General features: G+C 38.5%; 1 protein-coding gene across 1 annotated transcript in view; it reads left to right on the forward strand.

Moving 5' to 3' along the window:
* The window catches only part of LOC136863752 (tachykinin-like peptides receptor 99D), a 474,112-nt gene that overhangs the window by 420,272 nt on the left and 36,308 nt on the right, over positions 1-17,532 (forward strand). The window contains exon 6 of the mRNA XM_067140105.2: positions 5,691-5,833. Within this exon, the coding sequence (XP_066996206.2) occupies positions 5,691-5,833 (143 nt within the window). The remainder of the gene's footprint in view (positions 1-5,690; positions 5,834-17,532) is intronic.

The following is a 17,532-nucleotide window of genomic DNA, read 5'->3' on the forward strand; positions in this document are numbered from 1 at the left end:
GTCGCAAGGGTCGTCTGTCTCTTCTGCTTATTCCTCTGAGCTCCTTGGTGCAATTTCTCTGAGACCGAGCTTTGTAACTATCTTCCAGGTGGTAAATTTAATGAGTTCACTTGGGTACTTAAAACTGCTGAATGTTCCTCCATTAGAAGGAAATGTTTGAACAAAAGTAATAACTTTACGTAGCTTAATATCCCATGGGACAATAACATCTTTGTTATTTTGATCGAAATATAATAAATTCCACATTATATACCAGTAAAACAATGAGCACGCTGCTTTTTCCACATTACAACACCGGTATTTAACATGCGACTAAATCATTTAACACCAATAAATGTATAAATATATTGTTTCCATACTGAATAAAACTTCTTGGTCTCTTTCCTCCGTTATTTAGATTATCTGCGCAGTCTGATTTTATGTCTGTTGAAGGTGTCATCCAGGTATTTGTTAAGTACATCCTTGCACTCTATCATAGGATTTTGTAAAATAAACCTTCCAGTCTTTTCCGACGATACAATCAGATGCAGGACGGAGGAACTAAAAATGAAGATGTCTATGAATACTTTTGGAAATGGGTTTGAACTGCATTGTGTAAAATTAAAGCAGTATATGATTGGGATAGGTATGTTCTTAAAATGTAAACTTTACGATAAATAAACGTTCTTAATTCATCTGTCTGTCAGTACTGAGATCAGGAAATATTGTAGTCAAAACGCCAGATATTTTCCCGGTTTTTCCTACTCTTCGACGAGAACAGGTTGGTAAATTAAAGTTCTTAAACCACGAACTTGACATTAACTTTTCAAACTTATATCTGCCTACCTACCTTTCGATTATAGAAACAACTGACCCTCGTGAAACATGATTTCGAAAACTACATCTCCCCACAGAATGACGCGAAGTTTGCCATGTAGTCAATCAATAAATCAGTCACAATCAGTCACTACTGATCTGCATTTAGGTCAGTCGCCCAGATGGCAGACTCCCCATCTGTTGTTTCCTAGCATTTTCTTGAATGATTTCAAGGAAATTAGAAATTTATTGAATATCACCCTTGGTAACTTATTCCATTCCCTAACTCCTCTTTCTACAAACGAATATTTGCCCCAATTTGTCCTCTTGAATTCCAACTTTATCTTCATATTGTGCTCTTACCTACAATTAAAGAGACCACTCAAATTTATTCGTCTACTAATGTCATTCCACGCCATCTCTCCACTGACAACTCGGAACATACCAGTTAGCCGAGCAGGTCGTCTTCTTTCTCCCAAGTCTTCCCAGCCCAAAGTTTGCAACATTTTTGTAACGCTACTCTTTTGTCGGAAATCACCCAGAACAAATCGAGCTGCTTTTCTTTGTATTTTTTACAGTTCTTGAATTAAGTAATCCTGGTGAGGGTCCCATACACTGGATTCATACTCTATTTCGAGTCTTACCAGAGACTTGTATGTCCTTTCCTTTACACCCTTACTACAACCCCTAAACACCCTCGTAATCATGTGCAGTGGTCTGTATACTTTATTTAGAATCCAATTTATGTCATAACCCCAATGAAGATTTCTCCTTATATTAACACCTAGGTACTGAAAGTGATCCCAATAAGGAACATTCACTCCACTAACGCAGTAATTAGCGATGAATTTTTCCTATTTGTGAAACTCACAACCTGACTTTTAACCCCGTTTTCCGCCATACCATTGCCTGCTGTTCATCCCACAACATCATCGAGGTCATTTTGTAGTTGCTCAGAATCTTTTAACTTATAGATATTTCCTAGAAATGTTGCAACCCATTCAGTTACCCTTTTGTCTAGTCCAATTGCACTCATTTTTGCCAGTAGTCTCCCATGATCCGCCCTCTGCCTTAGACAGGTCAATCGCGATACACCGTATTTGACATCATGAAGCCAAGATATCTGCTATACCTTGCTGGAATCCTACAATTTGAGCTTCAATTGAATAACCTTTCCTAAACCCGAACTTCCTTCTATCGAACTAGTTGTTAATTTCGCAAATATGTCTAATATAATCAGAAAGAATGCTTTCCCAAAGCTTACATGCAATGCATGTCATACTGATTGGCCTGTAATTTTCAGCTTAATGTCTATCACAGATTCCTTTGTACACAGAGGCTACCGTAGCAACTCTCCATTCATTTGGTATAGCTCTTTCATGTAAACAATAATCAAAGAAGTACTTCAGATTAGGTACTGTATCCCAACCCATTTTCTTTAGTATATCCCCAGAAATCTTATCAATTACAGCTGCTTTTCTAGTTTCCAACTTTTGTATCTTATTATAAATTTCATTATCATAAGTAAATATCATTACTTCTTTAGTATTAGTTACCTCCTCTATCTGGACATTATTCTTATAACCAACAATCTTTACATATTGCTGACTGAATACTACTGCCTTTTGAAGATCCTCACATACACACTCACCTTGTTCATTAAGGATCCTGGAATGTCCTTCTTGGAACCTGTTTCTGCCTTAAAGTACCTATATATACCCTGCAATTTTTCACTAAAATTTGTACAGTATGACTACCACTTATGCCTGCCATCATGCCAGGAATTACAATATCACTGCATCGCGTAGGTACATTGAATTTCTGGATTTTGACTTTATTGGCACTGTATTGGTGTTTTCCGAGGGCGTGAAGCTAGGTGTCCTTCGGAAACGTTAAGAAATTACCGACTTGTCCATGTTTCATAATGCATAAACAGAACGGTCTGTGTAGTTTATGCCATATTCTAACTGAATTATATCATTCTCACTGCCTAACTCGTAAGACTGAAGCATGTGAAATCTTAATCTGAACATCCCTCATTGTATACTTGGGATAAATGGTAATTTATATAATGAATATTTCCCTTGATGTATTAACAGTAAGCCATGACTTAAATGTTTGTATCTCCTGTCAAATTACAGGAGCTGTATCGACATACAGTTATTGGATTTAAAGTCCTCTCGTGGGATATCATTGAGTCAGTAAATTCAGTAGCTTGTAAAATTACTCCTAGCTGCTGAAAACAGCAAACAATAACTGACATGTTAAAATGATTCGTTGATGGGGGAATTCTGCCGTTCCAGTTGTTTAATTTGTCCAGTTTTAAACAATGTCAGCAGTGAACTCATCTCTAAATATGAAGATATTAACATTCAGTGCTCACTTATAGACAATTATTACAGTCGCTGAGTTGAATTACAAGTCAGACGCCCATATTATTATTTGTTACATTCGTATGGTGTGTATCAAAGGGATCAGAGACCTGGGGCCTGTTCCACGAACGAACTTTGCAACTTTTCACTTTGCACTTTGCACTTTTCAGTTCAAATTTTTTTCCACCATCACTTTTCAGATTTAGCTTGCAAAGTGAAAAGTTAGGAATCTTTTCACTTTTCAAGCCTGTTATGTTCCTCCATTGGTACAGAAATGCAAAGTGCAAAGAAATGAAGTGAAAAGTTTTCATAAATCTTGCAAAGGGATGATTTCCTTTTCATCTGTTAATTAACAAGTATGTACACTAGTTTCTCGGCGTAGAATTTGGTTTAGTGATATAAACACGTTACGATTTGAGCTTTTGTTAGCATCAAGTGAGGACAGTGATGAAGCATCCAATAAGAGAACGTACAAGGACGGGATTAATTTTCATAACCTCACTTCGACGTAATTTCGCGAGTGATTTCGTATTACCCCAACACAGGCTGATTATATTCTTGAAATGATCGATCATTTATTGAAACATGCCACAAAAAGAAGTCGATTCCATTCCGAAAAAGAACAAATTCTTATAGCCTATGCTTACATTGGTTAGTAAATGGTGCACAGCTGCACGGTGTAGCAGCAATGCATGGGACATCAAAATCAGTTATTTGCAGAACTGTTACCAACGTCGTAGATGTTACAGTAAATGTAATATTTCCTAACAGTACGTTGGCCTGATAATCCACTTAATATAGCGACGGGATTTCTAATGAAGGGTGAATTTCTTTCTGTATGTGGATGTGTTGAGGGTATTCTCGTCATCATTTGAGAGGTTATTTTTAAAGTTGCCAAAAAGGATGTCACGTTTCTCCTTGACAACTTCCAGCACAGCCAGCTTCTTGTAATAACCTTTTTTCCCATGATAAAAAACTTTTAACGGTACGACAATTATACCGCCAAGTTCGCAAAGCATTAAAATCATAATGTATTAGGTCTATACAGTTTGCTCAGCCCATGGAATAAACTCGATCGGATCACTCATTCGCAAAGACTTTTTACTTTGCGAAGAAATTGAAAAGTACAACCTAGTTCATGGTGGAACAGAAAGAGTTTGCACTTTGCAAGAATTGAAAAGTGAAAAGTGCAAAGTTGAAAATTTGCAAAGTTCGTTCGTGGAACAGGCCCCTGTTTGATTCTCCGGAATATGGTTCTCTTAATTTTCTGATAAAACTATGTTATTTAAATTTCTTAAACGTATATAATTTTAAACCATTGTAATTCTAGTTTTTCATTTAATACAGACTCGAATGTAACGTAGACCATCAAATTTCACTTTTACAGGTATATGAAGCTGATGGTAATCAGAAATAATATTTGCCTACAACGTAGTTAAGATTCTCTTGCACACCAATGACTATGTCCTGATTTATAGCCATTGAATTTGAAGTTTTTTTGCGGGATATCTTCATGGCATTAGTGATGGTTCCTATGCAGGTTGCTTCCATCCTTTCTCTATACATTATGTTAAGTTGTAGGTAATCGAGGATGTTCTGTGGCCAGCGCTGTCCTTCTATTTGTCGAACATCCACATACAACTTTAATAAATATCTCCAAGCAGTTCTATATTTATAATAACAATCTTTAGATTTTAACATATTAGCTTCGATCATAAATAACTCATTATATAATGAATCATGTTGGTATTCTCAAAGATGATCTTTAAACCCATTGAACTATTTTACGTTCCAACATGCAGCGTACTTTTCAAATTAAATTTCCCCGATGCTGTACTCCGTTAAGGATATGGACTTTTATGTGCAAAGAAGATGGAAGTTGCCCATTGAAATGAGATTTTATGTTGAAAATGTTGTCTAGTCCAGTGTCCCCTTTCGTGAACTTATAGAATACTGTGTTATACAAAAGATGTTTCATTTCTCAGTGTCAGAAGGTATTGAAACCACTTGTTTTCCTTCTTTTGTATAAGGACATTCTCACTGTCCACTATCTCTGATCCCACGTTTTGTGGGAATGTTCAGCATGAAACTGGAATATGAATGCAAGTAAATATATTTTTCTATTGTTTAGAGACTTTGAAATCGCGCATATTGGAATCTAGAAGATTAGGTAAGCGGGAAATATACTAGGCATACCAGTGCAGTTTCTAGCGGGTTACTCTAAATGCATCTCTACAATTACATGATAATTCTGAATCATAGTTATTTGTGCTGCTGGTTAATAATACTTTCCACACCAATATACTATGTCCCTGTATGTTAGGCTTACAAATAAAGATATTCCTCGTAAAGCACTGACATGCTGCATATTCATGCCTACCGAACATGGCACACTGTTGAACATGATCGTTTATTTCTTTCTTACAAATTAAGATATTCTCCATAAAGCACCGGCTTTCTGCACATTCATGCCTACCTAACATGGCACACTTTTGAACATGAACGTATATTTCTTGCTTACAGGTTCCGACGAGGCTTCAAGCAATTCTTCTCATGGTGTCCATTCGTCCATGTCCCTCCTGAGACTCTGTCTCGCCGTGAAGCAGTCACTAGCCGTTACAGCTTCTCCGGATCTCCTGAGGCCCAGTGCCGTATCGTCCGAAATGGTAAGTATCCCGTTCAGAAAGAGATTTTGATCACAATAGACCATATCGTCGCTGCGATAGCAATACCTCATATCCCACAATGCTCTTCTTATGAATTATTTTCCTTAAGAATGGTCACGCCTCCCAGCCACGTATGGATATGCAGTCCATCAGAACAATGTTCATTGTGTTAATTTTCCTATGCCAGTTTGTAAAGGAAAATGAACCTAACGTACCGTAATGTAGGAATGTATATTTTTCATGTAGTATTTATGCACTCCTGCAGTATAATGCATTCAAAGTTCATTTTCCTTTACACATTGGCACATGAAAATGAACACATCGAATATTGTTCTGATGGACTGCATAGCCATGTGCTGCTCGGAGGCGTGACCAGTCTTAAGGATAATGAACAGGAAGAGCATTATGGAATACCAGGTATGGCAGAATATGGATTCACGTTGTGGTACATTTATTAGTATTATTAGTCTTAGTCTTTAAAATGGATTAATAAAATGGATAAACAGCTGCAAACATCCATATTTTGCAGATTATATTCTCCTTCTTATTCGCAATTGATCACTCACTTAGGAATGAATTATACTCACAGGGGGAGCTATAGTTACCAGGAACAGATTTGTAACACATTTTTCACACCATTCTTATCTTATTCATCCTAATCTGCTCTTTGGTTATATTAAACTTGATTAAATGTTTTTTGAATGCGACTGATATATAACTGTCTATACTGAAATACGTTCAGACACAAACGGCTCTAGAAATCAGGGAAAGTCATATTGTGCATAGAAAATGTTACAACGAATATTCGAAACTAAGGTAATGTTCTGATGTGTTCATTTCTTTCGCTCTATTCCTTCCTGATATCGATACCGTGGAGAAGCTAGCCGTCAGCCTCGAGTACATCATAGATATTTGAGAGAGAAATTTTAGGGTGACGTTTTTCTCATAATCCTCACATCTATTGATCACTGTGGTTATTTAGGGCATTCTTCACATGGTTTGAGCTTGTGAGTGGGAAAGTAGTCCTTATTTTCTAAGTATCAGTTTACAATGATCATGTGAAAAATCGTTGGCATTCGAACCTCAGTTCCTTGTACGATACCACTCCCCGGTCTGTTACTTCCACCGTCTCGGCTGTGGAAATTCATAAAAATATATAAATAGACCAAAGTTTATTATAGCATTATAATTTAAATATTATTGATAGTTGTTCTTCGTAGGAATTCATTTTGGTTTAGTGGTACCATTTTGTCGTCTTCTTGAGTGCCTCAGTCGGCAGAGCGCTGTGGCTTTCTGAGCACAAATTGGTGGTTTCAGTCGTGGCTCAGACCGCTCTTATTTACAGGGTGTCAGTTAAGTCAATCCCATGTCAGCTTTTTTACTGGCATTTAAAAGAAGACCAACAGAATAAAATTTCGGTACCTGGGCATCTCCAAAAACCGAAAATTAGTTAATGGCACGTAAAAATATAACAATAATTACTTCACTGTTACCATGTTGCGATATTTTCTATGTACATAAAGTACAGTAATTTATTTGATTGTAGACTATGTGCAATATTTGTACCTGAAAATAATGGAATGCTTGAAATAATACTACATTAAAGTATGTGGAAAGAAACATGTCTTGTTGCCTGCTCGCTTTTGCTTCCTTAGCACCACCCTGGTTCGCTTGTGGGAAACTTTAAGGCTAAACCTACGGACGTGAGCAACAATGTTCAAGGTACAACATTAATGAACATGGATTCGTCATCCAAAGTCCCATTTAAGGGCCAAACTATTTCTAGAAGTTTGGTACCTACTGTCCATATTTGTCAACTCAGTATAGAATGCATTAGCCTATCCAGGAGTGATGCGCTGTCTAAACTGATATTTTCTTACGAAGTTGAATCAGTAGTTGTCCAAGAAACTCATGCTGCAGATGATCTGTGGTTAGGATTAGAGGAAAGATTTCGGGGCAGGATCTTCTGGGAGCTACCTACCATCAAGTTTACTGTAATGCCACCTACGGCTGCTCCACCACAGATAATGCTTACCTTGTCACTTCTGGTATAAGCGAGGATATTCACACCGTTGTTTCTCGAATTGCTGACACACTAGTCTCAAATACCTATAAACCAGCCAATATCGATTGTCCTAATTAATATTTAGATATGCGTCCCTACTCAACTCTCTATGGTATGTAGGATACTTCAACAGTCATCACCAGTGATAGAACTATAGAACCAACAGGGACAATGGAGAGACGCTAGTGAGTTGGGTAGAAAGTAATGACTTTTTCTATGTTTTAGACGCGAAGGATCGAGGTAATTTTAGATCTGCAGTGTGGATGTTAGAGTACTGTCGTGACTTACGCTTTGTGTGTAAAAGCCAAGATGATTAACCCTTGCCAGTCATCCGAAAAGAACTCACCGAATTTCCTCATAACCAACACCGACCATTCTTTTACGAGCTTGGCATCCAAATTACTTTAGTTTCAACTACCTCGCGACAACTCTGGAACTCCACTAAAGCCAACTGCTCTGCCATTACAGAGGACCTCGACAAACCTTTACGAAGTATTCCTCCAACAATTAAAGGATACGAGAGATTCGCAAGAGCCGTGGTATCTTCAGCAAAAATACTCATTCCTAGTGGCTTCTGTAGATACCTTGAATTGACTGAGGGAACAGATTATATTTATCAACAATAAGTTTATAGTGCTCATTACGAAATCGCATATCAACGTTTACATAGTTTAGATAATGGAATAAGACAAAAGTGGATTTGTGTTGTGTTTGAGTAAACAAGGAATGCGGATGTGCTGAGTTGAGCGCGGAATATCAGCACCACGTTAGCACAGTATACAGCAGCGACAGGGAGCTGGCACTGTAGAATGGAAAGTAGAAAAGAGAGAAGAGTGAAGATAAATGGTGAGAAAGTAGGGTTTTGGGAGCTGTACAGGTAGCGGCGGTGGTGGTGGTTCTGTTTATAGTAGGGGAGTTGAAGTTTATCGGGGTCCTGGTTCAGTGGGTTCCATTGGATGGGAGGAATTTGAAGCGATGAAAGAGGCGATAAGAGAAGCATGTCAGAGGGAAATATTTCGAGAGCTATCTAAGGAGTTTAAGGACCTGGACCTAAAGGTGTGTATTAAGGAAGATGTGATGGAAATAAAGGAGAATGTAGGGTGTAATAAAGATGAGCTGGAAATATTGAAGCAGAGGGTAAGAAGTTTAGAGCAAGATCTGAGGGAGGCGAAGCTATTAGTAGTGAGGGATGACCAAGAAAATTTGTGGAAAATTATTTTCATTTATGGTGAGCAAGAAGAGGAAAGCGGTAGTAAAGTGGAACTAGTGTACACAGAGGTGGAAGTGGTGTGTAATATAATGAAGATTAACTTTAGCGAAGTTCATATAGGAGATATGCATCGGGTCGGGAAAGTTAAGGGAAGGAGGCCAATTAGACTGAAATAATTCTCTTCATTGATGGCGGACATTGTGTTAAGGAATAGTAGTAATTTGCAAGGAGAGAAAGTGTGGATAAGAAGGAAGATGGACCGTGAAGCCAATAAGGAGAATAGAATCCTTAGCAGTAATATAAGGGAGGCAAGGAAACAATGACTTAGAACGCATATTAGAGGGCAGCAGCTGGTTGTCAGGGATGGATGATGGTCACGTTCATGGTCGCTGGGTCTATTAAAGGAAATGGATGAAGAACATCAACATCAGCAGAAGGTGACCCAGACGGCAGAGGGAGAAGTGAGGCAGGAGTAGCGATGACGTAGTGGAGAGTGATATTACGGAAGTGAGCGAAGTCCACCGCACAGCAAGGTCGGGAAGTGGAGAACTGCTGAATATGGAGCACGGGGAGCCAGGGATCGCAAGATTTGAGGGCATCCAGGGGACGCAGACAAGAGGATGTTGAGAAGAGAGAAGAACGACGGCGTGTATCAATGGGAAGGGGAAGAATCATAAGTTTAAAATATATTTGGAGGGAGAAAAATAAGGGGCTACAGGAGAAAGGGGGTAAAGAGAGTGTAGAAATGGTAGAAAGGGGGTGAATGCAGGTGAAAGTGAGAGTAACTAAAAGTAAGTCCACATTACAATAGAGGACAGTAAGAATGGAATAGAAAGCAGGGAAGAAGAAGGGAGTAAGTGGTAACTATTCCGGTAAGTGGGTTTTGTAAATATTTAAATGGTGTCTACTAGGCTGGGCAATGAAAAAGTGGCGGAGTTGGTAGAGGGTTTTGATATTGTTGCCTTTTTGGAGACGTGGTTAGCAATAAGGGGAAGCTTAGTATGGAAGGGGTTTGTAGTAAGGAATGCAGTCAAAAGGGAAAGGGGATACACGGAAGAAATCCAAGAGGAATAGCGATATTAGTTAAAGAAGGGATAAACATGTTAATAGAAGAAATTTTGTGTGTGGATAAGGTTTAAAATTGGTGTGTGGGAGGTTAAAAATGTATGTCTGGCTTTTCTGTGTAACATGCGGTAGGATCGGCATATGCAAATCGTAACTTTTTTGAGGAATTAATAGAAGATATAAGTAAGATTAGAGAAATGAAGAATTTGGGATGATTTTAATGGGCGACTGGAATGCGAGGATAGGTACTTTATGCCCATCATATAATAAGTAGCGGATGTAAGTAATGAGAGGAGAGACGGAGTGAAGATAAAGAGAGAAATTGTTACGAAAAAATTGTTGTGTGGAGAGGGGATGAATAAGGGATGATGACGTACATATCTACACTAGGAGGGAGTGTAATTGACTTGGTGATTAATTCGGGAGACTTTCTGGATAGAATAATTAAGATATATAGGTATTAGATTGGGCAGAATCATCCTACGTGCCGGCATATATTACTTTGAGGAAGATGTAGGAAGTGGTGAAGAGGGGTACGGGGAGGGAGGGAAGAGAGAAGGAGATGGGCACGATTAAAGTCAAATATAAATGATCGGACGAGACAAAAGAGAAATTAAATAATTATATTAGTTGAGAACTTCCAAATCAAGAGGTAAAGTAGGTATGGCCTTAGCATTATTAGAAATTCGATCAAGAGTATAGCAGGTTTGATAAGAGATAGAGCAAAAAGGAAAGGAGGAGAGAGATGGTACAATAAGCTATGTAGGGAGCTAAGGAGAGAGGCGATGAGTGCTTTAAGGTTGTATAGGAAGAAGGGGGATGGAGAAAAGGGAGGAGTATTGTAGGTTACGAAAGATGTATAAAGACATGTACCTTGTAAGTAGAAAGGAAGATGTTATGGCGGAAGGAACATGTGGAGGCAATAAATAGGGACTGCAAAAACAACCAATGTGATAAGGTGTGGGAAAGAATAAACAGAATATATAGTGGGGAGTGGAGGTGAGGAGAGGTCAATATTTGTTATGATAGATGAGTCCAATATTTCCAGAGATCGTTAAGGGGGAGAGACATATGGAATAGGTTGACGATAGAAATGCGGTGGGAGGCAGAGCTGGGTAGTGCGGTCGTGGCTGAAAAGATAACGGAAGATGAGGTATTATTAGTGACGGTAAAATTGAAAGTTGGATCTTCAGGGGAATTAAACGGCATAACATCAGTGTTTTGGAAAGCGGCAGTAAAAAAAAAAAAAGTATGGAGATTTTGGTGAAGTTATGCAATAAGATATTTGAGTATGCATAATTCCCACAAGAATGGCGAAAAGGAATATTATACCCCATTTATAAAAAGAAATGAGATAGGATTAATCCAAGTAACTATTGGGGTATAACATTATTAGACTCACCGAGTTAGGTATATACTGATATTTAAGCGATGAGGTTGATAAATTGGTTGGAGGAATTTTCCATACTCTCGACGTACCAGGGTGGATTCAGGAAAGGCGAAATAATTACGTTTAATATCATGATAGTGAGTACGATAATAGGGACATATGTAAATTCGAAAGGAGGTAAAGTGTATATGGCTGCGGTGGACTATGAAAAGGCCTTCGACACAGTGAACAGGGGAGCATTGTTCGAGGGATTAGACCGCATAGGGATTTCCAAAAAGATGAGAAAAGCGCTTGAGGCAATGTATGAGCAGGTGTAATGTAGTGTTAGAATTGAAGAAGGACTATTAAGTAAATGCAATGAGTCAGAAATAAGGTTGAGACACGGTTGCAAACTATCTCCCATATTTTTGTTACTCATTAACGTTATAATTAGAGGGCACGGTGGGGGAAAAGGACTAGTCCTGTGTTAGGGGAGAAAGAGATTCCGGGCCTGATTGTTTCGGATGATGTCCTCTTGTTGGCGCTGTCAGCCGGAGGCCTTATACGAAAGTGTTAATGAGGTGGTGAAGTATGCCAGTAATTGGTCGTAGAAAATCAATTGTAGTAAGACAGTTACCATGGTGTCTACAAAAATAGGAGATTAAAGGCTAAGAGTAAATGGGCAATAAAAGATGATATAATTGAAGCATCGGGCATCCTAGAGTATCTGGGTATACTTATAAGTAGGAACGGAAGATGGACCGACCAAATAAAACAATGTTTGCGCAAAGGATTAGCTGCACTCTCGGTAACAAGGATATTAGAAAATAAGTTCCCGAACATTGAGCACATTTTCCAGAGAATGGTTTTTCGAACGGTAGTTAAAAGCATAGTTTTGGATGGGGTCGAGATATTGGGGCTAGAGTGGGAGAGTGAAGTATTGAACCAGGTAGTTAGTAAATTAGTAAAATTGTAATTTGTCTTCCATACTGTGCGGCCAGTGCTGGAGCAAGGTTAATATGCAACGAATGCATAAAGGAAGAAATTCTTATAGAGAGTGATAACTTACTGATTAAGATTGGCAAGAAGGGAGGTGGGTCAACTACTGCAGATAGCATACCAACATCAGATTAAAAGCAAGTATGGAGAATATTGGGTAGGTAATATGAAAGGTAATTTGGAGAAGCTGGGTTTTGGACATTACTTGGAGAGAGACTGGATAAAGAAAAAAGGAACAATTTGGAAGAATATTGTAAGAAGAGTGAAACATATTCAAAGTAAGACCGGGAAGCTGAATGCAGGAATAGAGCGTCCCTTAGGATGTTTAATAGAATAAGCCAAGTGATTAACATGCAGATAGGGAACGTCAACAAAACGGAAAGAAGAGGTCTGATATGGTGTTATTAGGTCCATCCATTATCTAAAGGCGAAGCCTTGTCGCTGCAGCCACATTCCACGGTCTTCATCAGTCCTTTACATCGTGACATAGGAAGCAAAATCCAGCTGAGTGATTATATTCCTAAGGTATGAGAGACGTGGCATTCCTCTCCACTTATTCTCTGGGATCTTTTCTTCGAAGACATTTTGGAGAAAGGTGTCATGTCGTAGGACGTGTCCAAGAAATTTAGCTGCCCTCTGCTCTATTGAATAAATTAAGTTCCGTTTCTCAATAACGTCATTCAGGATTTGGATATTAGTCTTCTTTTCTGTCCAACTTGTCCCTGTCAGTCTTCTCCAGAGCCACATTTCTGCAGCTTCTAGTCTTGATTGCGCTTGTTTTTCCAAAGTCCAGATCTCACAACCGTAAGTTAGCATACTCCAAACAAAGGTTTTAACAAATTTCTTCCTGGTTTCAATTCCTATGTGCTTATTTAATAATAGATTTTCCTGCTTTGAAACACTTGTTTTGCCAGAGCAATTCTTCTTTTGACTTCTGTCAGGCACTGATTATCATTGGTAATAACACTACCCAGATAACAAAATTCTTTATCCTGATCTACTTTTTCACAGCCTAATTTAATGCTTGTTTTCAATCCACTTTTTTTTCTTTTGAAAGACCATCATTTTAGTTTTCTTTGTGTTTATTTTTAGCCTGAACTTCTCTAACACGTTCTTTAGTATACCAAGCATCCTAGTCATTTTGTGCTCTGATTCAGCTGTCAATGCAATATCATCTGCGGAGCGAATACTATGAATTTGTTTACCATTAAAATTTATCCCTTTGTTTTTTTTGCTGTTCTAAAAGCATATTCTATGAATATATTAAACAGATGAGGTGAAATGGTACAGCCTTTCCGCACTCCTCTTCTTGTTCTTGCTTCCCTTGTTGTTCCATTGATGATTATTTCTGTAGTTTGGGCTCTATACAGGTTAAAAAGCAAACATCTGCCCTTCGAATCAAGACCCAACGTTCTCAGAGTTTCAAATAATAACTTCCAATCAACCTTGTCGAATGCTTACTCTAAATCTACGAAAGCTACATAAGTTTTCCTGTTAACTTCCATTCTTCTCTCCAGGATTTGACGTAGAGCTGGAATTGCTTATCTAGTACCCTTACTTGCTCTGCAGCCATGTTGTTCGTCATCTAAATTCTGCTCAATTTTCCTGCTGATTCGACCTTTAAGTATCGTCAGTAGGATTTTAGTTGCATGGGATAAAATGGCTAAAGTTCTGTAATCTGAACAGTTCTTGCTATTGTTTCTTTGGGAGTGTCATTGTTCGGTTCTTTATGAAATCAGGTGGTATGATTCCTTCTTCGTAGCAATTTGTAATGATATCAAACAATCTCTCCTTCATGATATCTCCGCAGTACTTTAGGAACTCTCATGAAATTTTATCAACACCTACGGCTTTTTCATACTTTAATAAGTGCAGAGCCATATTAAACACACTTTTTTTGCAATTGGTGGGCCTTTTCTTTCTACCTCAAAGGGGCTCTCATCCTCTACATAATCCCGAACGTTATCTATTTCCTGACCTTCATATAGATCTCCAATATATTGCTTCCGGCGGTCACCTACCTCCTCATTTTCAAAAAGAATCTTTCCTGCTTTGTTTTCAACCACATAACTTCTGGTTATTTTCTTATTCTGCAATTATTTTATTTTTAAAAAATATGCCTTATCATATTTCCCTGCTTTTAGATCTTCCTCAATGTTCTCGCAAATTTCATTCATCCAGCTGTCTTGTGCTAAGCGACACTTGGCTGATATTAAATTTCTTAATGCTCTATATTGTTCAAAATCCGAGCTTCGCATTTTATTCCTCTGTTCAATGAGATCTAAAATTTATCGAGTCATGTTGTTGGGTATATACATGAATGAAGGGTTGTCATTGGCAAAGGGCAATACGATATGTATGTTGTGTGGTGAAAACGAGAAGATTTTAATTTGTAAAAAACTTGTAAGGGGACTCTAGTTATTAGAAGAAAATTCATGAATGAGAGTCAGTTTGATGCCCTAGAACAGGAAGGTAATGATCATAAAAGCATAGGGTGGTTGGTTAATAATTAAACAAAACATGAATAATATAAGTAGAGTTTTAGATGTAGTGAGGAAGAGCTGTGTAAAGAGTGTAAAGGAAAAGTTAATGTAAGAGTGGTGAGTAGAAAGAAAAAGTAACTTTGTCTGTGTATAGTATGTAAGGAAATCTCCCATTACCAGAAGTCAAGTGCTAAAGTAAAAAATAACATTCATGAGTGAGTGTCAATAGTGTGTAAGGGAAACTCCAGTTACTAGAAGTCAAGTGTTAAGGTGTATAAGGATCTGTATAGTATTAGAATACTCCAGTTACCAAACAAAATCATGGATGAGTGTCAAGACAATTTGTTAAATGGTAAGAAGTAGATTTTAGATGTTGTTAGAGAGGGCAGTGTATATGTCAGTTTGATGTCTTAACAGAAAGACTATGTGATATAAATGTTAGGTGTGCTTTAACTTAGCGAAAGAGGAGACGTTTGGGAGTGTGCTCCCCTAGCTAACGGCTATCCGAGCAGGGAAAATCAGAGGGTGTGTCAGCTGAGTTTCCTATCCGAAAAATATTGGAAGGATTGTAGATATAAGGGGACGAAGGGGACGTTGGACATAAACCGGTTCTTAGTAGCTATCCGTACGGCTGGAGAGCGACAAGTCAGCAGGTATTGTTGCTGTAGGTACAGGTAACCTTAAGCAAGCACTTTTTATGATAGCCACCTTTGCTACTGGATACCGTAGAGAGGAGGGGGGAAGGGAGACGAGAGTGATTGTTGGATAGGAGATTGGCGGCTTGTAAGAGGGGATCCACCCTTAGGTTGCTGGTTATCCGCGACGGGGAAAGGCGGAGTTGACCCATGCAGAGATACGTGGCGTAAGGCGTAAATTAACTCCATATACCTTTAAGATCATTAAGTCTTTAGGCATTTCCAATCGTGAAATTACCAGCGTTCCTCCCCAGTGTAGCAGTGGGCTCATCAGTTGCAATGCTACACCTTTCCAAGATGCTGGAGCTAGTGCTCCATTGAGATACCACTGCAAGCATCCTATGTAGGACAATACAGTGACGGTGCACTAGAGGAAGCATGTGCCTCCACTTATATAAATGCCGGCCTTTGGCCTATCAAAATATAAGGTTCCCACAAAGAAATCATAATTTAATTGCATCGACTGCGTAATGTTTAAACTTTTAAGCTCATTAAGTCTTAAGGCTTTTTCAATCGTGAAATTACCAGCGTTTTGCCCCAGCATAACAGTGAGCTCATCAGTTTCAATGTCACACCTTTCCAAGACGCTGGAGCTAGTGCGCCGTTGAGACACCAATGCAGGCATCCTATGTAGGACAATACAGTGACGGTGCACTAGGGGAAGCATGTGCCTCCACTTATATAAATGCCTGCCTTTGGCCTATCCAAAAATAAGGTCCTAGAAGGAAAACCATAAATTAATTGCATCGATTGCGTAATGTTAAAAAATTTAAGCTCATTAAGTCTTTAGGATTTTTCAATCGTGAAATTACCAGCGTTTCGCCCCAGTGTAGCAGTGGGTTCATCTGTTGGATTGCTACATATTTCCAAGACCCTGGAGCTAGTGTGCCGTTGAGACACAACGGCAAGCCTCCTATATAGGACAATACAGTGACGTTGCACTAGAGGAAACATGTGCTTCCACTTATTTAAATGTCTGCCTTTTGCCTATATCATAAAACAAGGTTCCTAGAAGTAAACCATAATTTGGATGGCCGGTTCTTCATGTTTCTGAAAGTGATACCATATAAGATAACGGCCCGGCTCTTGAATAACATGCCAAGTGAAAGGTTTTTGTCGGTACATATGGGGAATACTTTGAGCACCAAACAATTATTAAATTATGGATTTCCTCTGCATTCTTTTCTTGCTCCAAACTTATTTAATTTTTATATCTCAGACTGCCTGCCACACTTTCAAGAAAATTTTATTATGCCGATGATTGGTCGCTTACTACTAGAGATACAACATTCGAGATATCTGATATGACCCTAACGGACGACTCTAAATAGTTGGTACAGCACTGCAGGGACTTACACCTAAAGCCAATAAAACAGAAATATGTTGCTTCCATGTAAACAGCAAGATGGCTAATAAAGAATTGTAGGTGTACATTGGAAATTCATTTTTGGGATGTAATAGATGCCCTAAATATCTAGGAGTCAGCTTAGATAGAGCACTCTCCTCTGGACAACACCTTCGCAACCTCCAATCCAAAGTAATAATTCACGACAATATAATCCAAAAATTATGTGGTACAGTTTGAGGCTCGACGGCAACTTCATTTCGATGCACAACTTTTGGAACTTATGATTTCGGCTACCGAGTACTTCTGATTTTATCTAAGAAGGTAAAAATATTAACATATTTGAAAGGCATTTCACTGTATGTCAGTTGTTGCCTTTTATCACTTATATTACAATTCCTGATTTCATTCCAAGCAAATGAAGTGCTATAGGAAGTTGAAACGGAGATACTTGCGAGTGTAATGGCA

Source organism: Anabrus simplex, chromosome 2 (genome assembly GCF_040414725.1).
Source record: "Anabrus simplex isolate iqAnaSimp1 chromosome 2, ASM4041472v1, whole genome shotgun sequence".
NCBI classification, from domain to species: Eukaryota; Metazoa; Arthropoda; class Insecta; order Orthoptera; family Tettigoniidae; genus Anabrus; species Anabrus simplex.